This window comes from Psammomys obesus, unplaced genomic scaffold (assembly GCF_907164565.1).
Source record: "Psammomys obesus unplaced genomic scaffold, mPsaObe1.curated_primary_1811, whole genome shotgun sequence".
Lineage (NCBI taxonomy): Eukaryota > Metazoa > Chordata > Mammalia > Rodentia > Muridae > Psammomys > Psammomys obesus.
Genome location: NW_026592890.1, coordinates 7,915,581 through 7,941,980, shown reverse-complemented (window position 1 = coordinate 7,941,980; position 26,400 = coordinate 7,915,581). Strand labels below are relative to the sequence as shown.

The window sequence follows — 26,400 nt, the reverse complement described above, 5'->3', positions numbered from 1 at the left end:
TGCTTTCGTGATCAGCTTTTATTTTACATGCACACTAGGGACCAGATGCTTGCATAAGAAGCACCTTTCCCACTTCCCTGTCTACCCAGAACCTGCACAGAATGCTCTAATATCATGAGTGCCCATCTGTTAACTGTCGGCCTTATTTTCTGAACAACCAGAGTCCTAACTACAAAGTCCTTACCCATGCCCAGGTCCTAAGTAGTCCCCAATTTTGTCAGATCTTGAAGATTCAGAATTTACGATCTTACATGAAGGAATCTGATCCTCTTGGAGCTGTCCAGAGTGACAGGTAAGCATCTCCCACACATCGGCATCAGTCAGACTGTCTTTTCTCCTTTGTCAAAAATCAGGCGGCTATGGCTGCATGGGTTTATGTTTCTCTGTTTTACTTCAGAGCTGAAACATATAAATTCACTCCTAAGAGCTCTCTGCAATGTGTACCCTATAGACAGTGGTTCTCAGCTTATTTCCCTGAGCCTCACTGCACCTTTTGATTGACCTTGTTTACTCTCTGGTCATGAGCTCAAGAAGGCAGGTGTCCATGGCACTTATGATAAAGCCTCAGTTCTGTGGCTGGCCTGCACGGAATCTTCCTTCACGTGCACAGGGAGCTTACCTTGCCGGTTACCATCTCTATGACGACACAGCCCAGACTCCAGATATCTGCCGCACGGCCATGGCCTTCTCCTTTGGCTCGGGTAATAACTTCAGGTGCCATGTAAGCTTTACAGTCAGATATGGTGATAGCAAGGGTTAGCAACACAGCACTACATATCAACAGCACCCAGGCAATACATTAATAACCCTCAGCAATGTCCTTCCCCAAGTTACAGGCAGCAAATGTTAAAAGCTTTCATTTTCAAGTCAACTTGATGGACATTTTAGAGACAGAAGTCTCTTTTAAAAAGGAACTTTGAATGTGAAAATTTCCTATAAATTGTATTATCAATGGAAACAGGAAATTTTGCCTAACAGCAACCAACCACACCAGTTGCCATATAACTGGAGATTTAATCAGCTCAGTTTCAATCCCACCAATGCAAACCACCAAGCATCGGGCTTCCTCAAGTCAGAGCTCAGAGGCTGGTTGGCTCACCCTTACCTGCTGTTCCGAGGGTGCTATTCACCTCACCAGGCATGGTCTGGGCATTGTTTTTAAGCTTTACTGAACATCCAAAATCTCCCAGTTTGATTAGTCCAGACGACGTAAGGAAGATATTGGCACCTGAACAGAAATAAGCAGCTGCTGAGCTGGCTCTAGGACACAATGTGGGTATCTCAACACGTTTCATGGTAACCCAACCTTCTAAAAGTGTCATTCATAATCTAAACAAAATCAAGTGTGGTGAAAGTCCACTTACCTTAGGCAACCACAGGGAAATGTATGGACCACAAACACAAACTAACATCAGAGCACACACATTCTGACTTGAGAGACACAATTCATCACAAACTGAGACATCCTTACAGGGTAGTTTTATACAAAATCCAGATGTGTGTGGCAGTCCCTGACCACTGTGACTATATGCCAAGGGCAGTTTCTCCAACAAGGACTCACACAAGAGAACCTGCACACACTGGGGACTTTAGAGTCACACACTAAGGCCACCTCTGAATGCATTTTAACTGTAACTGAAAATAGTGCTGTGTATGTTTCCATTCCAATGTTCCTACAAGCCATACACACACCTATCACACTCACTACCGCTGGCAACGGAGGTTTACTGCTCATCTCTCAGGGCGGCCTAGATTATTACAGGCAAGACAGGAGTGCTGAAATTAAGTTGTACAATATACCTTAAAAGTAACACAGCAGGGGTTGGAGAGAAAGCAAAGTGGTTAAGAGTACTGTCTGCTCTTCCAAAGGACCGGGGTTCAATTCACAGCACCCACCCACACGGCAACTCAGTCTGTTACTCCAGTTTCAGGGGATCGGACACCCTTACACAGACACACATGTAGGCAAAAACACCAATGCACATAAAATGGAAAAAAAAAAAAAAAGTAACTCAGTGCACACACTGGAAACTTAGCTCGGCAATGAAATGCTGATAGCCCATCCTTACCAAGAGGAGCCTCCCAGAGTTGGTTTCTACAATGACTGACAGTGGCCATTTGAAACTGTTCTCTTTCTGGCCATTCTTAGTAATTCTTAGCTACAAAGCTTTTGACGAGGTCACCGATGAGCCAAACTGAGTTAGGGGCTCAGAGAGTCTGCCATGGGGACAACAGAGGCTGAGTGTGCTGTGGGAGGCAGGACAACTGGACACGGGCAATGACAGCTAAGCAAACACCCAGACTGACCCAGCAAAACTATGTGGCAGACAGACAGCCATCAAGCTGTCACAGGCTGAGGGGCTCAGGGTGAGGCACCCAGCAGAGCAGGAACATTCCTCAGACCCAGGCCAAAGCAGCTTCCAGTGTTACCAAGGCTGCCCAGAAATGGCATCTAGTCCTCGGTGAGGAGGCAGGTCGCTCTGGAGTAACTGTCTGGGCTAAGCTCAGAGTACAAGACAGGATGGAACTCTGAGCCAGTTAGGGGTGAAAGCAGTCTCCTGCTTTAATTATCTCAGGCTCCTCGAGAAGGTCACTGTCATGGTGGGGCTCAGGCACTGGATGTGCGACAGTTCTGAGGCAGGAGCTCAGCTACTCCCGTCACAGAAAAGCATGACCTACACAAGGGTCACCTTGGAAGACACAGCTGCATGCTCTGTTTCACACTCAAGTACTTATAACAGAACAGCGCTCTCCATCTCCAGGAAACTACCGACTTCCCTAAAGCGGGCTGCACTGCACCGGCAACAGCGAACCCTCATGCATAGACACCTGGCTTCTCTGTTGTTTCTCAGCACAAAGCCCGCATTAGAAGTGCTTGAAGCTGAAGAAGTAATGGCTGGTGTAGGAGCAACCACAGCTGAACCCACTATGGCAGACACCCAGAGTCTACTGTGGAAGCCAGGTGATGAAGCCAGGTGTACCTTTGATGTCTCGGTGCACGATACCATGCTCATGGAGGACATTGATTGCGACAGTGATCTGCTTGGAATACAGCCTGATGACGTGCTCCTGAAGGCCCAGCCTGGACACCTCCTCGAGCGTGCCCTCATCACAGTACTCCATGAAGATGTACATCTCTTCCTGGGGAAGCAACACAACACGTACACTGTGAACTCTTGACCTGAACATGAGGAACACCAGGAACCTCAGGGCCCACTCAGGAATCTGTCTTCCTCCTGCTGAGGTGAGGACTCCACCCTGAGTGCTGAGGGAGAGGTAGAGCTGTTCCTGACTCTCCGGAAGGCGGGCTGCCTGCCTACTGTCTGGGACTGTAAGACATCTGCGAATCACAGGGTAACTTGTGCTCATCCTAGGACTTGAAGACATATCTATGACATGCAGCCTTAGACAGGAAGTGACAGCCTGCCTCCAGGTATTGTCAAGTACTGAAACACAGCCCTGTCAGTCACAAATCGTCAGTGAAAACACGATGATCAACCTCTGGCTCCTCACCAGCATGCTCCAGCTGCCCCCATTCCCTCTGTCTCATCAGCCTTAGATCTTAGGTTCTTCCTAGTCCATGTACGCTTATTAAAAACAGAGGGAAGAAGGAGCCTCTGACAGCTGTGTCAAGCGGCACAGCGGCAGGAAGGGCACTTGAGAAGGTCTGCCTGCCAGGAGAGCTGTCAGCGCTCGTGACGTGGGGCTGACAACTACAATCTGCGGCTCAATTTCGGGAAGAAGGCCTCTGGCGTTCAGAGAGGACGCAGTTTCTGGGCTCAGCAGTGGGAGACCCATGACTCAGGACCACGCTGCACCGTGCCCCGCTGGGTCTCACGGTTGGTGAAAGCTGCTTACTCTGTGAAGCTCCACGCCAAAGTACCGGACCAGGTTGGGGTGCTTGATGCCTTCAAATATTTTCAGCTCGTCTGCCGTCTCCTTGATAGTTTTATGGTCGTTAGGCTGAAATCGAATCTGGAAAAGGAAGGTTATGGTTACTTCAGGTCTGACCTGTCAGTCAGAGGCATCTAGGACCAGGGCAGCATGTCCAGGGCTATCCTGGGCTACGTGCCCTCTGTGGCCTTTTGGCTACCTGCTGACTCACAGCTAGCCCCAGAGCGCTGGCAACATAAGAGGGTCTGACTGACTCTGTCCTTAGCACATCCAGGGCTACTGCTGGACTCCACATGTGAGCAAGGCCGGACAACATTTATGCTTGGCTTCCTGCTTCACTCAGCCAAGTCCTCCAAATTGATCCCAACTGTTAAAAGGGTGACTACAGGTAACACTATGGCACTCACTTAAAGATACCCTAAAGAGTAAATCTTGAGATAACCAAATGTGAGGCAGGGGGCATGTCTGATCCAATCACTCCATATTTTCAACACATTTTATGAACCGTAAGTATGGACAATTACATTGTCAACTAAAATTTTGTATTTTGTCAATTAAAACTGTAAAGGTTATAACAAAAGTAGGTGATGATGTATGGGAATCTGGAGCAAGGCCAGCTAGAGCCAATATTCCCCGTCACCCTTAGTCCCCACACGCCTGGCAGGCCCCCCGCTTCCCTGCACTTGCCCATCCTCGCTTCTGCAGCTCACTGCCTTCTCTTCACACGTGCCCAGAGGGTACTAGTGGTGGCTCCATTCCCTAAGCTTTCCACAGCTTTCCCAAGCTGCCTCCATGGGGCATGCCCACCTGCTTTGCATTGGAATTAACTGGGACCCTGGTCTCTAGAGTCATCAATCTTCCACTAAGTTTATCTCAGGTAGCTGCCAGCTGGTCCTAACTGCCATGTTAAAACACAGGGCCCAGGCCAGGTAACTCACCACTCAGGAGTCCTGGGGACAGCTGTATGCACAAGGACCACAAACATGACTTCCCTGAACCTAAATCACTCAGGTTTACCTGACACCACGGCCCAGAGAACCGTGACTCACCTCCTTCATGGCCATCAGCTCCCCTGTGTCAACGCTGATGCAGGTATACACCTTTCCATACTGTCCTTCTCCTGCGAACGACACGAAGAGGCCACTCTCCCGGTCACTACAGACAGCTGTGAATGCAGCTCACAATAAACTCTAACTCCAGAATGTGTTTACAGAGCTATCAGACACTCACTCTAGTTTGCTACTTAAGACTAAAGGAGTTCTTAGTGTTCCCTGAGATCCAAGGTGGTGGGCAACATATCACTGCCACATCCTATCTGTAAATGTCACCGCAGAGAACACGTGCTTTAGGAAACCCCAGGAGAGCTAGGAAGATAAACAAGTGGTGCACTGTTCCAGAACATTTCTAAGCCCTTGGTTAGCTCATGGGGACTCGGGAAGACGGGAAAGGCCAGCAGCATGTCTGAACCCCCTCTGGACACACTGCTATAAGACCTTAAGTTCGAGGGGGCCTTTCCACACTGCTTCTGGGACACTAAACCAAGGGACACATGACTGAACGAGATCAATTATAAAATTTAATACAATTTTATAAAGCATCTGACTGTTTGGTCCTAGATAGTGGGAAGAATCCCTAGTTTCCTGGGGTCCACAAAGTTCTTAAAACTGCGTTTGCCTCTCAGACTTAATGCTTGACAGATAATCGTGTTTCAGGAAAGAGTCTGGACATCACACTCCACCACTAGGCATTTTGTGAGAAGTTAATTCCAATTAGAAATCAATTAACTGAGCAATATTATATTTTTTTTCTTTGCATGTGCTGGGGTGAGGGGAACAGGACACGGGACTGAACAGGAACACGACTGTCCTGTCCTGATTTATATCTCGTCTCTTTTCAAATATTCTTGTAGGAATAAAAGACACAGATGAACAAGAGGGCAAAATTTCAGTAGTTCTCAAATGGAAACTTCTGGAATTACTGAGAGCAAAAACTAATCAATTTATTGGACTACCTAAAAGTTTTTTCTCAGTTTTCATTTGGAATTGTTTTCTAAACACATTTTAGAAATGGAGCACCAAAAGGAATCACATGAAAAACCCTAGGAAGATTGTCATTTCTAGCAAGACAATCCTTTGGCTTCCTCACCGATTTTGTTTCCTCTTTGCCACTTAAATGTCACCTTCCTCAATCCAACATGCATGATGTTATCATAGGATTTAGGGGTATCGCAAACTTGGCCAATGATATTCTTTCTCCTCATTTCTCGATACCTCCTCTCTTCAAACAGTCGGACTGACTTCTGGATAGCTTCTATAGGCCCCTGCTTAGAGGCAGAGTCTGTGGAAAGATGTGAGATCATCAGACCCAGAAAGTAGGAAAGTTGGTTTCCAAGAGGAAACAAAGAAAACATCAGCACATGATATGTAACTCCATGCATTTCTGTCACATGACATCATTTCCTTCTCCTTAGCCAGAGCATGTTTTATTCCATGTTATATGTGTTTGAATGCACATGCATGTGTGTGACACTCATCATATCCTCTGCTGATGGACACTAAAAGCTGATCACATTCATACTGACCATGCTTACAACCCATGACTTAGCTATCTGAATGCTTCAGCTTTGTTGAGCAGACAAAGGGATCTTTGAAGATATGTGACTGTAAGGTTAAGTGACATTACCAAAATTAGCTCGCTCATCTATCTATCTACTACAATAAAATTTTTAAAACCTGGAAATCTAATTTGTTTTTTACGTAAATATATAACACACCAGGTTTACCTGGACAAGTTTTCAGCTATGAGGCTGTGGGCCTCCCTGTCAGATTATCTGTGAAACAATCTTGTAATTACACACTAATTGGCCTTTCTGCAGAAGACTTGGACTTTAAGATGTCACTGGGAATCAAAACTGTTCTGAGAGGGACATAATCCTAGTGGTTCCCAATTTTACATAACCACCAGGTATTTATTTTCAAAAGCATGGCGGAGTCAGGCCCACCATTGTGTCCAGGGTAACCATGGTTACAAACAGGGTAACCATAGTTACAGGTGGGCTAAGGCAGACACTGGTTCCCAGTTTCTGGGCTCAGGTCCAGAAGTCTCTCCCTCAGTGCACACAAATCTGCACAGGGCCAGCCAACTGTTGCACCAAAGCTGTTTCTTGCTGCGGCCCGCTCTGAAACCCCATGTTAACCTAATACTTCCATCCGCCTAATTCACTGTACTGGAACTCTAGCCTTGCCCCCATTTCTTCCCAGGTCAGCTGACAGGACGATCTTCTCACAGTAACTCCTTAATGGCCACCTCTCAGCAGCAGAGTTCTTCCTCCAGTTTCTTAGCAAGAAGATGAATGCTTACATCCACAAATACTGACAACATTGAGGGATCATGCCAACTACTAAAGAATGGGCACACCCAAAGGCACTTGTAGTATACTGTACAGAACAGAAGGTGTCCAGAAAGGCCATGGCAGGGACGGTGAGGTCAGAGATACCAGTGAGATCACAGATGGTCACGGGTCAGATCTAACTAGTCAGAGTCAGAGCCCGAACACTATCAGTGCAACTCTGCTGTCATACCTTTGGTCTGGCTGATGAGCGTGCGGAGTTCCCAACTTCTCCGTGCCGATCCACTCATGTCACTTCGAGGATACGCTGGCTCTGCAGGGAGTGGTTTCCACACAAATTAAGGCTTATGAAAAACTACCCTATGCTGAGGTGTGGTGGTACGGATGGCAACAGTCGCTGCCAATTGCCTCTTACTGCTGGCTCATTCCTAGTGAGTCTGATGTCTGTATTCACTTCTAGAAAATGGCACCTAATGAAGAAACTGTTACTGGACTCTTAAACCTTCCACAAGTAATAGACAACAAAACTGCACAAAAAAAGCTTTCTGGGAGACCCTATTTAAGAGGCAGTTTTGGGGGACTGTCATCATATTACAACAAACATAATAACAGTTCTGTATTCTAAAGTGAGTAAGAGTACTCAACAATTAAAAGTAAGACACAAGGAAGAAGATTCAGAATACATGAAGCTACATTGACCAGCCAAGGTGAGCAAGGCTAAGTCTGCTCCTTAAGCTTGCTGGCTCCAACACTGCTGTGTGTTCAAGGACATCAGAACTGGTGGACTGAGATAAATAGGCATGCTGGTGGGAAATGTGGTCCACACTATGACACTCACCGTCTCTCTCCTCTGTGGGGCTTGAATGGCGACTCAGAGACCTGAACTGCAGTTCCGCAGCTATGGATGCCAAACGATCGTTTTCAGGGACGCTGGAACCCCTGTTTTAACATCAACAAAACAAAACAAAAAGCAAACCCAACTAAGCTTTCAAGTGGCCAGAGCGTAAAGCAAAGGTCTGGGAGGTTCTTCTAGAGTCCCGATTCCCAGCAGGACAGGACTGCCTGAGGGACGATGGTGGTGTCTGTAGACACTTATGACTAATGACTGGCAGGGTATAATTGGCATCTAGTGGGCAGAGGACAACACATGGGCAAGCCCCGCAAAATCTATCACCCAAAGAAACAGAGCTACCACTAAGATAGGATCTCCCCTGGGGACTGACAGGAGGACACTTGGCCCCCAAATTTGTTCATTTTGTATTAACAACAGAAACAAGAATAAAGCCCACCTACTTAAGCGGCAGTGTGTGGAAAGCTCCACGGTCTAAGCCTAATGCGGATAAGGGTGTATTAACCAAATTATGTGATATTTAAGATTGCCAACAAATTACATTCAAATACTTAGTTATAACAAGAGTGTTAAAATCATTACATGGTTTAAAAGACTGCAAGTCTCTAGCAGTAAGAAAGGAGCACCTGACAGTTGCTCAAGCAGTAGCCAAGCACCTGGAGAGCAAGAGACTGGGCATGTTAGAGACAGAGTTAGTCAGCTGCTCTTCTGCGATGAAGTGAACTGCTTGTACTAGGACGAGCTCAGAGAAGTAAAGCTGTGACTGAACAGGAAGCGTTAAACTACAGTTCACATAACCAAAGACCACATGGAGATGCGATCCTGCTTAAGAAGCTGCTGCTGTCTACACAGCTCAAGTGTCTGGAAGTGTGTGGTACAGGCAAGCAGAGCCAGGACAGTGTGGCTCCTCTTCCAAGTGCCCTCAGCCTGGGCTAGTCTGTGCACATCTGATGTCGGCCCCATTTCTGCTGCCTATTGTTCCTTGGAATAGTTTTGATGGCAGTTGAGGGTCAGGCCACTGAAAAAGGAATGGGCTGTGTCCACAGGGGTCACTCAGTGTCTCTACCTTCTTACTTTCCTGAAAGTGAAATAAGTCAATTTTTGACTATCAGAGATTTTTTTTGTAAGGGTAAGTGGCAAGAAGGATCCTTGAATTTGTAAATGGGATGTAGGGGTCTATCTGTGGATGGGATGTAGGGGTCTATTGTGGATGGGATGTAAGGGTCTGGTGTGAATTAAAAGTTTGCTAATTTCTGTGGAATAACAGTCAGCTTGAAACAGTATTGAAACGAACAGGCAGTTCTTGAGCATCAGTGGAAGCTGGCTCTGGGCAAGACCAGCAGTTAAAAAAAAAAAGGTTTTGTTTTCAGGTAAATACTGGTGACAGAATTTGAGCCCAGGATAGCTATTTCCAAGGTCATTAAAATACTGCTGAACCCCGGGGGTGGGGGCGGGGGGCGCAGGAGGCTGTAGGCTGACACTGGAGTCATGGGGCTCCCTTTTTCAGGCCCATGCTTCACTATGGCTTGGGCTCTCAGGCATGCGCTGCAGGCCTGAGCGGGAATGCACCACCTGACAGGCCCCTCACGACAACCCTAGGATTGCCACAAAAGGGAGCAGTGAGGCAGGAAGGAGCCTGGGACTACAACGTATGCTTGTGGGATTTGCTTTTTCTATCGATGTTCACAAACACACTGTCCCAAAAGCGAATTTTCTTTCTTCGTATTAAAAAAGAAAAGAAAAGAAACTATGCTGCTGCTAAAGCCACTAGAGGTCAAGTGGATCTGCATTAAAACCAAGACCTACACAATGCTATGTGTAAAGATGATCAAAAACTGCCAACAGACAGCATAAGATGGATGAAGGGAAGAGCTGTCTGCGGCACGGGAAGACTGCCCATGCACTCAAGTGTCCTGCACTGGCTCCCTGGCCTTACAGAGGCAGGTGTCTCCAGGCCAGCAATGGAGCCTCATGGGGGATGCAGATGCAGCAGCTTCCAGCTGAGCACCAAGGCAGTTAGCATTCTCCGCCACTTCCCTTGATTCTGCACACTTCACTATAATGAAAGTCTAACTCCCCATGGTGAGATGGAAGTGAATGTGAAGACCTATGCCACCAAATTCTCCAGTCCTGAAAACAAGAAGAAAATGGGAGCTCTCATATTTATCTTATTTTGTTGTTAGTGGATTAAGCTGTAACACATTTTAATTTTTAAGGTTACAGGCATTTATGACTAAAAATTAGGAATATTAATTATTTTAATAAGTAGTAATACTAGAAATGTCTGTAGAAATTTTAGACTGGTGTTAAAGTCAGTCTGACATCATTTTAGTTGTCTGAGCTGCGGAGCCATGTTGTCTTTCCTGATTTCATACTGTATCAGCCTAGGTGCTACATCTGGTCAAGTCTCCCGACACCACTACTTCTGGCTACCTTCCCCTCCTTCCTCACTGGAAGACAGGAGCACTGGCAGTGTCCCTTCTGCTCAGATACTGGGTGAAATTAATAAGAACTGCTTTGCTCCTACCTGGGATAGACTGCTGGGGCCCAGCTTCGAGTCCCCTTGTCCACCCCAGGTTGTTTCCTCTGGTGCACTAGGGCGAAGGCTGGCAGAGCCAGGGGTCATTTTAGCTAATGCTGATTCCAAAGGAGAAACATTACCATCAGTAAATGGTCTAATGCTGCCTGCTGTCAGGGTCTGGAGGCTGTGACAACCCACAGGGGACCCCACTCCCAGAGCTGTCACCCCGTGACACATCCTCGCACTAAGAGCCCCGTGGAAAGGCACAGGGGCAGAGGGGCGGGAGACACACTGCTGGTGTAGCGCGACTACCTGGTATCAGGGGCCGTGCTGATAGGCTTGGCCGGCGCAGAGTCACCACCACCTGGGCCAGGGCGGCCAGCAGCAGTGGTGGCGGCGGCGGCGGCAACAGCAGCAGCAGCAGCAACAGAGTTGCCATGGTTCCGAGCGTCGGAAGGCACGCTCCGGGTGCTAAGGCAAGAAGAAAGGCTTCAGGAACACAGGTAAGAAAGGGGGGACTGGCACGTAACACATGGGTAGAAAGTGAAAAAATTTAGAATTAAAATGCACATTGCTACATGAGAGTTCTGGTCTATGTGTTGGGAGGGATGCGGGACCACTAGTGTCAAAGGTTCTGACCTAGAAAACCCTACCACATGAAACTGGCTTGCCAAAGGGCAGGAAAAGAAGACACCCAATGCAATTGAAATGTCAATTCTAGAGCATCGTGTGAACATGGCTGTGTTTCCTACTGTCCACTTAATCACAACTATATACACTCACAGACACAAACAGTGGTACGGTCACTCCAGCTTTCTCCACTTTTAAGGAGACACTGTGAACTGCCATTACACGTCACTACGCTTTGCATGCTTGAATTTGTTTTCCTAAGGTTATTTTTCCAAGGAAGAAAAAGAAAAAAGAACTACTCCAAAGCTGGAAAGCACTCAGTAGCTGGGGTCATATGGAAGCAGGGAGCTAAGTTATCTCGAAAGGCCAGGTCTGTCTTTCCTTTGCAACGAAGGCACTCTGGCATGTCCTCAAGATAACACATAGAAGAGCTTCAGGAAGCATCTGGCAATCAGAAGGAAAACCACTGCGCCCCGAGCAAGCACCGAGCTAACTCTAAAGTGTGAGCATGCACAGCAGAGCCAAGTCAGGAATGCAGGAACGCCAAGTACCTGAACCCCTCTGGAGTGGGGATGATGAGGTGAGGGTTAGGAGGGTCGCTGTGGCATCGAGGCACTTTCACAGGACGGGGGCTGTTCCGATGGATAGCTGCCAAAATGGGGACAAAGGAAGCTTGTGAAAGGGGGCAGAAGACAGCTGCCAGGTCAGGCCACTTAGTGTAGATGAAATGGCGATCGACTCTGCCAGTGACCAAGACAAATTCACTCACAGGTTGAAAAATAAGCATTACCAAATATGTAACCTTGGTAAAAGCCAGAAGTTACATTACACATTCAGACTTTTCTCCACCCAAACCATGCTTCTGTGAAGCCCAGCGTGAAGGGCGCTCAACATCTGCGGAATAAGAGGCTGGCACTCATCCAGACCCAGTGAGTCGCTGAGAGTACTGAGGCTCGCCAAGACGGAGGATCTCTTTTTGCCACATGCACGTGAAGAAGATTCTGCATGCACACTTTTGTGCAGGTCCTGGGATGGAGGTCTCTGTGACACACAACTATGCTCTACTACCTAACGCTAAACCAGGCCCAGGTAAACTCAGTTTACCTGGCTTCTCCCCTACAGAAGATTCCTCCTCTTCTCCTTTTAAATAAGTTAATATGAGATTAACACAGATACAATTCAAGACAGAACTAAAATCTAAAAACCGTATTACATTTAAAATTAGACATGACTATTATTGACAAACTTCACGGTGCTGGGATGGGGACCAGGCCCAGGACACACTAAGAATGTACCCTACCTGTAAGCTATGTCCCGGTCCTAGAATTAGATGAAACTCAAAGGGAAACGTAAAACCAGTGATTTTCTGATTACAAAATGGACATGGTTCCCCCTCTCCTATTAGGGAGAGGCAGTGCTTGACATGCCACTCCTCTGTCTATGCTAACATGTCCTTCTCTTATGGCTGCTCTCCACAGCCACCCGGTACCTATATTCCTTAGGTGATGGCATTTGTTCTCGATCAGTTAACAACACAGTTCACCCTAAGTGAAAACCCTCATTTCAAGGTTGTTTGTTTCCTCTTAGTAACATGACATGTAGGAAAACATTCTGAGAAATCAGAATGTCAAATTCTATTAAGGCTAGTGGACCCAGACTGAGAGTCTGAGGAGGACAGAGCGACCTGCAAAGCACTCCTCTCTATAGTCACTGAGTTGGTGTACGCCAGTAACTGTCCATTCACGGCAGCTTGGGAGAAGGGGTGAGAATCAACCCAATGAATTTTACATTCCAAATCAAAACCAGGGATTAAGGCTTATTTTATACTAAATTTTTCTGTGGCCAGCAAGTATATTTAACCAACACAGCTCATGTTCAGCAAATTTACTGTTTCTGTACTATTTGATACAATTTAAAGTTTCTATTTTGACGTGCTCATGGCATGACTATGATTTTGCTTTATTCACAGACTATATCAAGAACAACATAAACTTTCTTAATAAATACTATCTTTTTTAAGGACTCAGGATACACTGTAAAACTGTTTGAAAATAAAAATACCGTATGTTTTGGCAAAAAACAAAAACAAAACAAAACAAAACAGAACTTTTTTCCCAAGACAGAGTTTTTCTGTGTAGCCCTGGCTGTCCTGGAACTCACTCTGTAGACTAGGCTGCCCTTGAACTCATAGATCCACCTGCTTCTGCCTCCCCAGTGCCCAGATTAAAGGTATGTGCCACCACCACCCAGCAAAGAACTTCATTTTTAAAAATTGAAACCAAGTCAATATTTATTCAAGTGAGTGGGGAAGTGGGAACAGCATGGAAAAAACAAATAGCCCTCCTTCATGCGATAAGGGAAAACCAGAGGAACCCCTCCCCACATGCCCCAAACACAAAGACTTAACAAGGAGAGCAGGCTGCAGTACTACACTAGAAAAACAAAAACCAGTTCAATTGTATGGCTGCAGGGAGCACCTTGCACTGTCATTTTAATCTTCCTGTAGGGTTTACAAAATGTGGAATTCCCTGCATAAACCTCATCTCTGTTACCTTCTGAATATTTTTAAAAATACTGTTAAAAATGACATCAATCCCAAGACAATTTGCTCATCATAGCCAATGTGTGCTGGTTTCACCGAGGTACAGACCTGTGACAGGGCTATGTGGTTTTCCTATGACGTGGCCAATGCACTCATTCATCAAGGCTTGCAAACTCTAAACACCAAAGAAAAATCAGAAGATAAAAGAAAGTAAATTCTTAATTATATACTCATCACACTAGATTCAGTCAATCTGAACGCAACACTTGACAATAATATCTTCGTTAGTTCAAAAAAAAAAGCTACAAATATAAACTGGATACAAGTTAATGTATTTATAATTTATAATCTATTTATAATGTAGTATAAATTCTATTTTCAAAAATAAAAGCAACTTAGTGGACTATTCTCCATAGAACAATGTCGTCCACAGGAAAAGATGCATGTGTCTCCACGAACAGAGGGCACAGGAGGAAACTGACATCTGTGCAACATCACCAACTGATGCACCGGACCAGAACAGTAACTGACTCTGATGACGGACACTGAGGGAAAAATCTTGTTCTCCAGTCACTGAGCTTGGCAGTTGATAAAACACAGACACTAGCATCTATTTCACAAGCGTGAGGGCCAAGAAACCGCCAGATCGTCAGCTGCACACAGCTGTGATAACAGAAGAGCACTGACAACCGTGCCGCATGTTTAAGAGCTCAGCATGTTAATAGCCTGTCATCCTCACAGCAGTGACACGAAGTGCACTGAGGAACCAGGACTCCATAAAAATACACCATCTAGGAGAGAAAGTGACCCACTTGGCTCTTCTTTAACAGAAAAAAGTATTTAGAGTGTGTCATACCAAGAAGTCATCTTCTGGTAAAGCTGAAATAAAGGCAGGTTCAATGGCTTGTAGGAAGTCAAATCCTTGAGTGGCCCACCTGTCATATGAAAATATTCAACAGTCACATAAGAGCTTGGGAAACACTACAGAGTACACAATACTAAAATTAGCATAAAATAGACCAGACATTTACTATTTAGTTACTATCAGTTTAAAAGACAAAAGATACAACATAAATTGTATATAAGTTAAATATAATTTAAATAATATATTATAAATTCTATTTTCATAAATAAAAGCAACTTAGCAGATTATTCCCCATAAAAATGACATCCATAAGCAAAGTTGCACGTTTCTCCATGTAATATGTCAATTGCGTATTGTAAAATGCTTGGTCTGTTCTGAGTGAAGGGGAGGTAGTTGTATAAACACCTGAGCAGAACGAGCTTACAATGATTTCTTTAAGGACAGGTTGGCTTTTTATAGTCAAGCTTAACATCAAGAAGCATGAGGGCATTTAGGACAGCGGGCACCCCACATCACCTGTGAGCAGCTCCCAGCTGTGATTTCACATGCAGAAAGTTTGCAGTGTTCTGACTCAGAAAGTGATTTCCAAGTGTTCCATGTCTGCTCATATGGATCACAGAATGCCTGGCAGTTTTTACTCACACACTTTATTGACAACTTTATGCCAAAGGAACAACTGCAGAGTATTATAAACAGGGATAATTCACACACACACACACACACACACACACACACGCAAACACACGCATACACGCATACACGCATACACACACACACACACACACACACACACACACACCCCTCTTAGGAGGCATTCCACTTAGGACATATTACAGATTTCCTTTTCTCTAAAATTAGTTCCAAGCTTCACATACAAATATTGCCATTTAAAGAAAGTGCTGATTGCTCTCCTTGTATGAGCCGCTTATAAACTTCACCTGGCACACAGAAACAACATACTGCTAGTCCCACACGCCTCATGTAAGAAGCAAGTGTTTCTTGGCTGTTACCTGGGTCTTGTGCCTCTGCCACTCTCACATTTGGTCAAGACATAATTCATCCACTTCTGTGCAAAACTTATATATTTGTCTCCTATCTTCTGTCTGAATTCTCCAGACATCAGACGAACAACTTCTTTATGATACTGTAAGATTTCATGTATATCAAATTTAATAAAGCCATCTAGCAGTGTCTTCACAAAATAATGCCTTATTTTTCTAAAAATGAACTAATTAGTACATATATTTGAATACCCCATAGACTACAGAATATAGCCACAAAATATAGTTTGATAAACACATTATTCATATTTAAATTAGGAATATATTTTTATTGCACTAAATATCTCTTAAGTTTAAAAAATAGTAGATATCTTGAGTAGAAATAAAGTCTGGGCAACTATCTGAATTTTAAAAGAACACTGATGTTTTGGACACTCCATAGCAGTTTAAGGTGATACTCATGACAATGCAATCATTATAATTACTATAATATTTGTCCTTTACAGTCTAGAATTCCTGTATGCCACACAGCAACTTCTGGACTGAATGGTGCTCCCTCACATTTGGTACGTACCTCGAACCCAAAGTTGTAGCCCTGAATCATGGCTTCTCGGTAGTACTGCTGCAGTGTGGCCGACTCAGACTCATCAACCTCAGCATCGAACTCCAAAGTGAACATGTGGTCTACGCGGTCAATGGCATCGCTTATTCTGTTGCACAGCTCAAGCGCATCGTTCTGAAGAGTACCAAGACATGGTGAGCCCAAACAGAGGCAAACCAGCGCTCACCACAGAAAGACGCCTCCATCACCACAGGCAGAAACCACCAAGACACTTTCTCCGAAATGTGTCAGAGAAATCCTATTTCCACCGTTCTGTGTGAGGCATTTTTTCACACCTTGCAAAACACCAGGTGGAGACAACCACATGAGGCGGTTGCGTGCCTAATTGCATTTTGTTCTCTCAACAGGTGCTGATGCGGCTGGCATTGTTGTGCAATGAGAGATCATCAATGGAGGAGGAAGTTAGGCCTACTGCTACTTGGTGGGTGGAGGCCAAGGAAGCTGCCAAATATCCCATAACACACACGACATATCCCTAACACCATCCCAAACAACAGGAGACACCCCACCCGCCCATATAGCAAAAGACAAAAACAAAAAACAAAGAAAAGAAAAAAACATCCCACCACCCCAAACAACAAAGAATCACTGTCTCCAGTGTCGACAGAGCAAAAGTTGAGAATCGTGTCTTAATCTAGGCTCTCCGTGCTTCTGTATCAGGCCAGCTCCATGCTCATGCTCATCCCCCCCTTCCACCCATTTCTCACACACCCTTCTACACTGGGAATCTACCACTTACTCACATTTCATTGTAAAGCATTCTTCAAAAATCTTCCAAACTCCCAAAGCTCAGTAAATAAAATTCCTCAACAAGCCAGTCAGGGCCAACCTTATTTCGCCAGCTTTGACTACTATATTATTTCCTTTTTTTTTGATGTGTACATCAAACCAGATTGTGACACTTGGTCAACACACCCCATATTCTTCATCCATGGACATAAATACACAAAGCTGCTCCCCAGTCTTCATGTTTTGAAACTCCCGACCTATGCTACCATAATGCAACTCCCAGCTGCTATGAGGAGCTGCTGACCTCTCCGTGTGACAGTTCGTGGCCTTGAGCCAGGATTCTCCAAACTCAAGTAAAATCAACAATGTATACTAGAACTAAAAGATAACAGCTCCTTGCCCTGATACTGGAGTTGGGCAACAGAGTATAAGAGACTCATCAATAAATAAGATAAATTGGACTGGCAGAAGAAAACCAGTTCACTTAATGACTTGCACTTCCTAGGAGTTTCTAAGGAGCCACAGCTCTGCAACTATGAAGACTTAACTGACAGCTTCTGGGAAGAGCAGATGAAAGCAGGACCCATGTATGCAGCACCAAACACAGCAGTCAGTGGGTAAAACAGAAAAGAATAAGAAGGTGCAAAGCTATGGCTGCCAGACTCGGACTCGTCATGTCTGCCCACACCCATTCTGTTATAGTTAACTTGTATTAAACAAAATGATAAGCAGCTTTTCAACCATGCATAAAGAAGACCTGTAGCAAATACTGAAAACTGCTGAAGCTGAAAGACACTTAACAGAAGGAAGAAACCTAGATCTTGATCTCAACTTTGCTAAACAACTAGTCCTGAGGCATATACAAGATCATGAAATCCTTCCCAGGTCTACAGTTTTGGGAAACTCCTAGGAAACGTTTCATTTACACATGTGCCCAAGTGTGCACTAGGAAGAATGGGGGTACTCACACCCCCCAAATGACACCACCTCATACCACCTAACACTTCCACAGCATCCCACCCACAGCAAGAATGGCGTGCTCAGTACCTTGAGCTGCTGCAAAGCTTTGGCGATGACTGGCTGACTGGATGTCTGTTCATGGCGTAGAGTCATCAGCCCCTCGATGGACTGCTGAAAGGCTTTTCTCTGAAGGATGAGATGAGCAGACTCCATGACAACCAGCAGAAGATTGTCCACCTGGAAGGAAAACCAAACACAGGAATAAAAACAGACCAGCAAGTGCTTCCCACTATATTGCAACCCCAGCCCCAACAGTGCCACCGTCAAGATGACCATTCACCATCTTAGCCCTCTGGCCAGGACCATCTGCAGGCCCAGCCCACAGGCCAGGGCAGCAAGCAATGGTGACCCAGCTCTGCAGCAAATGGAAGAAGAACCCAACCCTCCACCAGGAAAGGGTGGGACACACACGGATTGTGTGCATTGGGTCAGCCCATGAAGATGGGAAAGACGAGGCTAAGATGGAGCCCTGAAGCTGATCCCTCAGAGGTCAGGACTGCATATGTTAATCTTTCAGAGACTGAGAGTTACTGCATTGTTTAGGGGATCTGTGTGTTGCCATCATCACTCTGAAACCGACCACAAACCTAACTGAAGACTGGGGGGGGGGGGGGGGGGGGAGGAGAGGATGCTGACTGTTCAGGAAAGGCAATGATGCCTGACTGTGCCAGTGGTCCTGAGAACAGCAGACAGAGCATCTGCTGAACACAAGCCTGGCTGCCCAGCTGGTGGTTGGCTACAAGTGGGAGGCACACTTAAATTCACTGTCACAATTCTGACTTGAAGAGTGGGCATGCTTGACTGAGAGTGCAAGAGAAAGAACAGCTGGGCATGTGGGGGGCGGGGGGGGCACGGCAGTGGTCCAGCAGAGCTCCAGATGAGTGTGAACACCTGCCCTGCTCTCACTGTCCCTAAGCTGGTGAGGGGCCTCCTGGCAGCGGCAATCACTGAATCTCAAAACCTGCCCAGGACCGACGAGGTGTCTGTCACTGCTCGAGTGAGACTTAAGCAGCACTCGGGGCAGCACTGCTCTTCAGGGGCACTCCGGGACTGGGTGGTCTGGAAGGATGATTCATCAATGAAATGATAACTTGTAAAGCTACCTGACTGAACACAACAAAAAGGTATAAATCAAATATGCAGGTCTTTCACACACGCCAGTACAATTTGACACACGTAACAAACTTGCCGGGATACTTCAGTACAATCATGTTAACAATTCATGAAGTGACCCATACAGGCTCGTTTCTAGGGAGCGTAGACTTCAGGTCATTAAGGGATGGTGTTTGTAAGCAGCCTGTTTCCCTTCGGCACTCCAACCTTGCTGATGGTAGGCGAGGCCCACCCACCTGCATGCTTCTCAGGGTGTCGACAGTCTCCACCTGAGGCACAATTTTGACAGCCTGTGCTTCCCATGTGCCCCAGCTGTCTTCTGAGTCCCGGGTTCGGTCCCCGTGCTTCGTCAGGAGCAGAAAGGCGTCAATGAAGACGTCATCCGGATCCTTTGAGCAGTCCTTTCCTGTGGCAGCGTTGAGCAGCTGCAAAATGATTTTCTTCTCCTCAGCAAGGCTGTCGGGAACAAACACGTGCAAATTCTCTAGCCCAGGAATGTGTACCTGGAAAGGAAATAACCCATTCTTAAACTAAGAAACATGAAGTCAAAAGCAGCCAGGGCACAGGTGCATGCCTGTATTCCTAGCACTCAGAAGGCATCAATCTGAGGCCAACCTGGGCTATACAGTGAATTCAAGGCTATATAGTGAATATAGGGGCTTCAGAATGGGAGTGGACAGACAAACAGGCTCAAGGAAGAGGATGGGGTTTGGGAGAGCCATGAGTGCCAACAGCAAGCTGAACTACAAGTGCCTCAGCTAAGTGAGGCTGAAGGAAGAAGGGAGAAGGGCCGGGAGGAGACTGGAGACAGTACTAAAGTTTCTCCAGATACAGGTCACCGGGCACCGCTGGTGTCCCATGTCCAGCATCGTGCCTGGAACAACCTGTGAATGCTACTGTCAGCTGTTCTAGGAGGCAGGGTCACCTTAATATGGGATGTAATGTCATGACAGGGTGAAGAAGAGGGAGCTTCAACTGAGAAAATGCCTCCATGAATCAGGCTGTAGGCAAGCCTATAGGGCATTTTCTTAATTAGGGATTGATGGGGGAGGGCTCAGTCTATTGTGGGTGATGTCATCCCTGGGCTGGTGGTTCTGGGTTCTGTAAGAAAGCAGGCTGATCATGTCCTGAGGAGCAAGCGAGCAAGCAGCACCCCTCCATGGCCTCTGTGTCAGCTCCTGCCTCCAAGTTCCTGACCTGTTTGAGTTCCTGTCCTGACTTCCTTCAGATGAACAACAATACAGAAGTATAAACAAATTAAACCCTTTCCTCCCCAAGTTGCTTTGGTCATGGTGTTTTATCACAATAATAGAAACCCTAGTTAAGATACCCCAGGCTTGTCATGCAGTTGCCAATGACACGTCATACGCAGGTCCCAAAGTGACAAATCTCAAACAACTTAAAAAGGAGTAAAGTCATGCCCAAGAAATAACTTATGATGATGACCAGGATAACCATTGTCAAAGATTCACACAGAGACCTCGGACTGCGGAAGACCTCGGGACAAACACTAAGACCACTACCAAAGTTGGCAATATTGCTTATATTCAGTATTATAGACACTATTTTAAATATGTATTTACAATGAAATATGCACAATTGTTGGTGTAATGTCTTGTGGAATGTATACAATGTACCCTCGTTCATTCAAATGCTGATTTCTCTACCCCACTATCTGGTCTCAATCTATTGTGATTCTCGTATCCTAAGCATCACCTATCTCAAGTTTGTGTAAACATGCCACCATTTGTTCTCTGTAATTGTAAATTAAACAACCAGCCAGTGCTGTGCAATGGAGAGAATAGGGTGGGACATCCCATTCTGGAGGGGAGGAGAAGGAGAACAGAGATCAGCAGGAAAGGACTTGGAAGCAGGAGGAAAGATGAACTGGACCTAAGATATGACTAAAAGCAAGTATAACGGGTGAAATCTGAATGGTAGGAGGCTCTGAGGGCTTGGAGGTTTGGGATGGAGTAACTATTGTCCAGCATTGTGCTCTAGGTTAAATAAATCTTAGTCTCTATGGGATGATTTGAGTATACAACTGGTTTAGGTATAAGCACTGCTTAACTAAAATATAAATCAATAGTAAATATTCATAACCTACAACACACAACTAAGTTAACAAGTACTATACATTGTGGTTGATTTTTTGCATTTTAAGAAAGTATGTATAAGGAAGTGTGTTCTTCTGTAAACCTGTAGGGTCAATATGCAGCCTCCAAAGCCCAGAGCTCTGAACATTACAAACAAGTAGCTTCTTTAGAATGCCTTGGAGACTGAGGACTCCAAGAACATCTTGGGGATTCACCTTAACATACTGCTTTGCTTTCAGAACATCCAGGAGCTCTCGGACAGAGGCGGACAGCACAAACTCTGCTGCTATTTCCAGGTCCTAGGGTCACAGAACAGAAACTTCTTTAGGGTCAGCTTTCTGAGAAAGCATGGGAAAGGGCAGCAGCGATCAGGTGGTGGACTCACCTTCCTCAGCATTTTAGCAAAGCCCAGTGCTTTGGAGGCCCTTTCCCTGGCTTCATGGAAGAGCTCCTTGAGCGCTCGGCTGATCTCTATGACAGACCTCCTGCAGGAGTGAAGTTTGTTAGTTCACACTGGAGTACAAGAGCAGCTAGTAACAAACAGGCAGCAAATGTCAAAGCATAGCAACAAACAGCGCCCATGATTTCATCAGTGGGAACAAGCAGTTACTGAGAATGTGGGCAAAATACTCAGAAGCCTTATGTTCAGGGCTTTGTGGTAAGAACTGGAGAACTTTCAATGTGCATAGGGACGTCAACTACCCCTCAAGTAACAAGCAGTGTGTTTAATTTTCTAGTCATTATCACAAGCTCTTCAAGCTCATAATAACTGAAAAGAAATATACACCCAGTGTGGTGGAGACAACTAGCCCCTAATGCCGAATTGTGTAGCCTAGTGCTACCACCATAGCTGACCACAGGGGCAAGACACCACAGAGCAGGTCTAGTGGAGCACCAATGCTCTTGCACAGAGGGCCCTTCGAGATCCACCTCTGGCACACAAATGGAGTATCCAAACAGCTGCTGCCCAGTTCACTGCTTCCAGTCTTCAATTCTCATGTGGACTTTGCACTTACAACTTAAACTACAAGGCACACACACTGGTCCTCACAGAGAAAGAGGCAAAAAGACAAAGAGAGAGGAAGACAGAAAGAAAATGAGAGAGAAAGAGAAAGGGAGAAAGAGGAAGAGAGGGAGGGAGGAGGACAGTTTCAATGGTTCAATAGCAACTGCAGGACACTGGAGGAAAATCAACAGATTAGCCATGGCTCATGTATTTACCCTAATGAGCAATGAGCAACAGAAGGCATAAGCCACGCAGAAACAACAGAAATGATGTGGCATGTGGCATTAAAAGATAGCATGGGCTGCTACAGGGTTTAAAGAACAGAAGTGTTAACATTTAAAGATACTCCAGAAAACATGGAAGCAGAGTTTGTTGCAGCCATTTTCAGTTAATAGCCACTGTTTGCATCATATTAAAGTCTGTTTGCCTGTGAAGAAGTTTTCACAGAAAGCCATAACCAGAAGACCACTGACAATCCCATCCATCACTCTCCAGTCTGAACAAAGCTCTCCGGATTCCCACTGGGGAAATAAAACTCCTGAGGGAAGAAATGGCCAGAAAGCCAGCATGACGCCAACCTTAGCTCATCGGCAGCACTGTTGTCATCAGCGCTGGTCCAGAGCTCAGCACAGCTCTCCTGCAGGCCAGATTCCAAAAAGCTCCCTGTGGATTTCAGCAGCATCCCAGCGATGTCACTAGGGACAAACAGCAAAGCAGAAGGAAAATCAGCTGTTACCGCAACAGTTACAAACTAGTGTGAGTTTTCTCTTAGCACAACATGACTGATGAGAAAACAGCAATCTAGACAGCACAGCCCATCTTTGTTCTATGACACAGCACTCAGTATAAACCCAGGCAATAAAGTGTATGTAGTAGTCACGTGGTTATTGCTTAAATGTTCAAAATGGCATGAAATGCCTCAAACAAACCAATGATAGGACGGAAAAGCAAAGAGCACTGAAATACATGTTTTTAAACTTTCTCGAGGTTATCTCCTACAGCTGATGAACACAAATACTCTACAGCTGAACTGTCTCAATGAACAATTTCAACACTAGCATTAATGAATGCCCAAGCACACAGAACAGGGTAAATCGCTGTGGTAAGCCTCCATTATCACTGTTGACCTTGTCAGTGTTTGCTGAAAGGCAGTGATGAGCTAGTGAGAGAGAGAGTGTAAGTATGCAACCATCATCAGATGGGCAAAAGGAACAGGGCAGGGCTGGTATCACATGAGAAGACCAGATTAAGCTGGCAGTGAAGCCTCTCCTGGACAGAAAGGCCCCACTACAAGCAATGGCTGAATGTTGGCAGGATTATCCAAAGGGGAACTGATGGATCTTTGGGAAGAAAACTGAGGAGGGGCCAGGAGTCTTGATCAAGGTTTGAAGGTGTGTCAAGCACAAAGCATGTCCAGAAAAGGCAACCATCCCATTTGAAGGAAGCAGAGGTGCCCATGCTGCAGTAGCTGGCAAAGACCCAGAAGCAGAGGTCAGGCTGTGCTCTGGAGGGCAGGGCTACCATGCCAGCTATTCTAATCACCTGGCCATCAAAGCAGGCAGGCTTTAAAATGTCTGCGTGGGAAGGAGACTTGATCAAAAAAGGATTTTAGGAACATTATATAACGCATCAGGATACACTTATTTAAAAGTTACTGGGCTCCTGTTACACAGAAGCATCGGTGCACACAGCAGATAAAGACCTCAACAGGGAGGGTGCACAGCTGAGCCAGACACACGCCTCCCAGGGAGTAACACACAGCCGAGCCGGTGCACATGCCTTGAAGGGAGAGTCACGCGGCTGAGCAGTGCAAACACCGCACAGAAAGAGGCGAAAGTAGTAAAAGGAGGAAGAAATAGAGGAACTCTGCAGCGGCAGGCTGTGAGTGGGTCTACAAAGTACACGGTCTCATCCTGTGTCAGTGTCAGAACTCAGTGAACCTGCCAGCATCTACAACAGGCCTGATCCAAAGAGATGCTCAGCTCCCCAGAATAAGCAGTCTGGGGCTGTTCCTTCCTCACGTTTTCCAAGTTCCACTCCTATTCCTTCAATGTATGTAAGGAGTTTATACAGACATTCCCAAACTACTCTCAATGAAAACGAAAAACTTAAGAGTCTGGTGTCCCCACTAAGTTCACACACACCAGTGTATTCTACCCTTACAGGACCCAAGTCTCCTCCCTTTTATGAACAACAACACAAAAGCAAGAGGCTGACTCATAAAGTATCACAGGCTCAAGACCCACATTTTGTTACTGACCTGTGCCTGCAATGGAGCCCGAACACTCTGCCCTCTACTACCCAATGCTAGCAGCACTCTCCCCAACAAGATGATAAAGCATGTCTCCACACACTGTGAAGGCCCCTTGGAGAGCAGAACCATCCAGGTGAGAAGCAGAGTGCGCTCTCTCTCTCTCTCTCTCTCTCTCTCTCTCTCTCACACACACACAATGCAGGGCTGGGAGATTTCATGTAACTGACACTTGAATACATACAAGAGAGTTGTGGGATGTGGGAGGGGCAAGAAAGGAAGGAATTCAAGCACAACATTCCTACCAGAAAAGCTTTCCAGCCTGCGCCTCTCCTCCCCGGATGTAATGAGTTATTTCTTTGGTGAAATTCCACTCTTCTTCTAACAGATTTTTTAAGCTATGGGAAGCCTGAGGTAACTGCTGTAGCATCTGGATCCAGCTTCTCATGTAATCAAAGTATACCTTAGCACAAAATAAAACAACACGTTTCAGAGAATCCAGCAACTTAGAACTTGACCTGTATATAAACCAGAAGAGTGAGACAGAGGAGGAACCATGGAAGGCATGGCATGCTGGGGAACAAGACCACACCACAGCCAGCTGATGTCTAAATAAGGGCTCCTCTTCAACTCATGAGTCCTCTGGAACCTTCTGCAACACATTTACAGCCTTTCAGAGTCCTGCAAAGTAACTGAAATAATAACAAAATACAGAAAAGTGCAATAACGTAAAAAAAAAAAAAAAATAGCACATAAAAACATTCGTCATGAACATGGACATGGTCCCTCTGAGAAGTTACTGGGTTTTTTGTTTGTTTGTTTGTTTGGTTACTTATTTTAGCTGAAGAGAGTAAATTATTAGCACATGTCCCACCAACCCTTCCTGACAACCAAATTTGTGACATGAATTTTCCAAGGCTTATTTGCATACAAATTATGTTACAGAGAAAGAATATCCCGGTGAGCTAAGGTTGAGACTATATCTACTACAAGTGCCAACACAGCTTTACTACTCCCAAATCCTCACTTTGATTTCTCCATCAGTTAGAGTGTGTGACGGTTAGCATTGATCATCAACTTGACAGAATCTAGGAACATCTGTGAGATGGGCCCCTGGCATGCTTGTGGGGGTTCCTGACTACATCACCTAAAGTGGAAGATTCTCTTGTTTGTGGTCACTGACCTAGGATGACCGTCCACTGTGGGAGGCACCATTCCCTGGCTGGGACCCAGCTATGTAACGAAGAAAGAGAGCTGAGCAGCTGCATTCAACCACTCTCTCATTGTGACTCTGTAACCAGTATCTGCAGGCTCCTGCCACCTTGGCATCCCAGCCGTCATGGACTGTATTTTGGCCTGTGAGCCACAGAAAGCCCTTTCTCTCTTAAACTGCTTTGCTAATATTTTATTCCAGCAACAAGAAAAGAAGCCATGACAAGAAAAGAAAAGAAGCACTTTCCTCTGACCAGGCTCTGGAAAGAAGGCTGCTACAACGCATGCCATTGGTGCGTTTTCTGATCTAATGGATGAGCTGGACAAGCAGAAAATATCTGAGCCATGCATTCTCTGCATTGGAATGTAAAGACACAACCCCACCTTCTCACACTCAGGGTGACACTGCCAGGAAAAAGGTGATGCTAGCCTCGCTGCCCAGCTCCCAAGCACTCCCCACACCATCACACCCCAAGGTGACCTTCTCCCTTCCCTCTCCTCCCTGTTTCCTCCACTTCTTTCTTTTCTTGAGCCAGTTCTGCTATGTAGCCCAGGCTAGACTTCAATTCGTGGTCCTCCTGCCTCAGCCTCTAACTGCCATGACTCCAAATATACACACCACAGCTCACTGAGCTGTGTACACTCTAAGTGTACACAGCAAAGCCGTCTGAACTACTGTTCACTCCAGTGTTCACACCA

At 45.8% G+C, this 26,400-nt stretch overlaps 1 protein-coding gene across 2 annotated transcripts in view; it reads right to left on the bottom strand.

The window, feature by feature from the left end:
- The window catches only part of Map3k4 (mitogen-activated protein kinase kinase kinase 4), a 94,828-nt gene that overhangs the window by 6,125 nt on the left and 62,303 nt on the right, over positions 1-26,400 (bottom strand). Inside the window, exons 6-25 of one of the 2 annotated variants that reach the window (XM_055616008.1) lie at positions 24,795-24,952; positions 22,817-22,933; positions 21,618-21,717; positions 21,448-21,531; positions 19,373-19,639; positions 18,051-18,200; positions 16,227-16,388; positions 15,662-15,795; positions 14,643-14,721; positions 13,895-13,961; positions 11,796-11,892; positions 10,927-11,085; positions 8,082-8,182; positions 7,476-7,556; positions 6,040-6,231; positions 4,944-5,014; positions 3,859-3,975; positions 2,982-3,141; positions 1,106-1,228; positions 620-726 (exon numbers count right to left, since the gene is read on the bottom strand). In XM_055616008.1, the coding sequence (XP_055471983.1) occupies positions 620-726; positions 1,106-1,228; positions 2,982-3,141; positions 3,859-3,975; positions 4,944-5,014; positions 6,040-6,231; positions 7,476-7,556; positions 8,082-8,182; positions 10,927-11,085; positions 11,796-11,892; positions 13,895-13,961; positions 14,643-14,721; positions 15,662-15,795; positions 16,227-16,388; positions 18,051-18,200; positions 19,373-19,639; positions 21,448-21,531; positions 21,618-21,717; positions 22,817-22,933; positions 24,795-24,952 (2,526 nt within the window). The remainder of the gene's footprint in view (positions 1-619; positions 727-1,105; positions 1,229-2,981; positions 3,142-3,858; positions 3,976-4,943; positions 5,015-6,039; positions 6,232-7,475; positions 7,557-8,081; positions 8,183-10,926; positions 11,086-11,795; positions 11,893-13,894; positions 13,962-14,642; positions 14,722-15,661; positions 15,796-16,226; positions 16,389-18,050; positions 18,201-19,372; positions 19,640-21,447; positions 21,532-21,617; positions 21,718-22,816; positions 22,934-24,794; positions 24,953-26,400) is intronic. The other variant, XM_055616010.1, reaches the window with a different exon arrangement.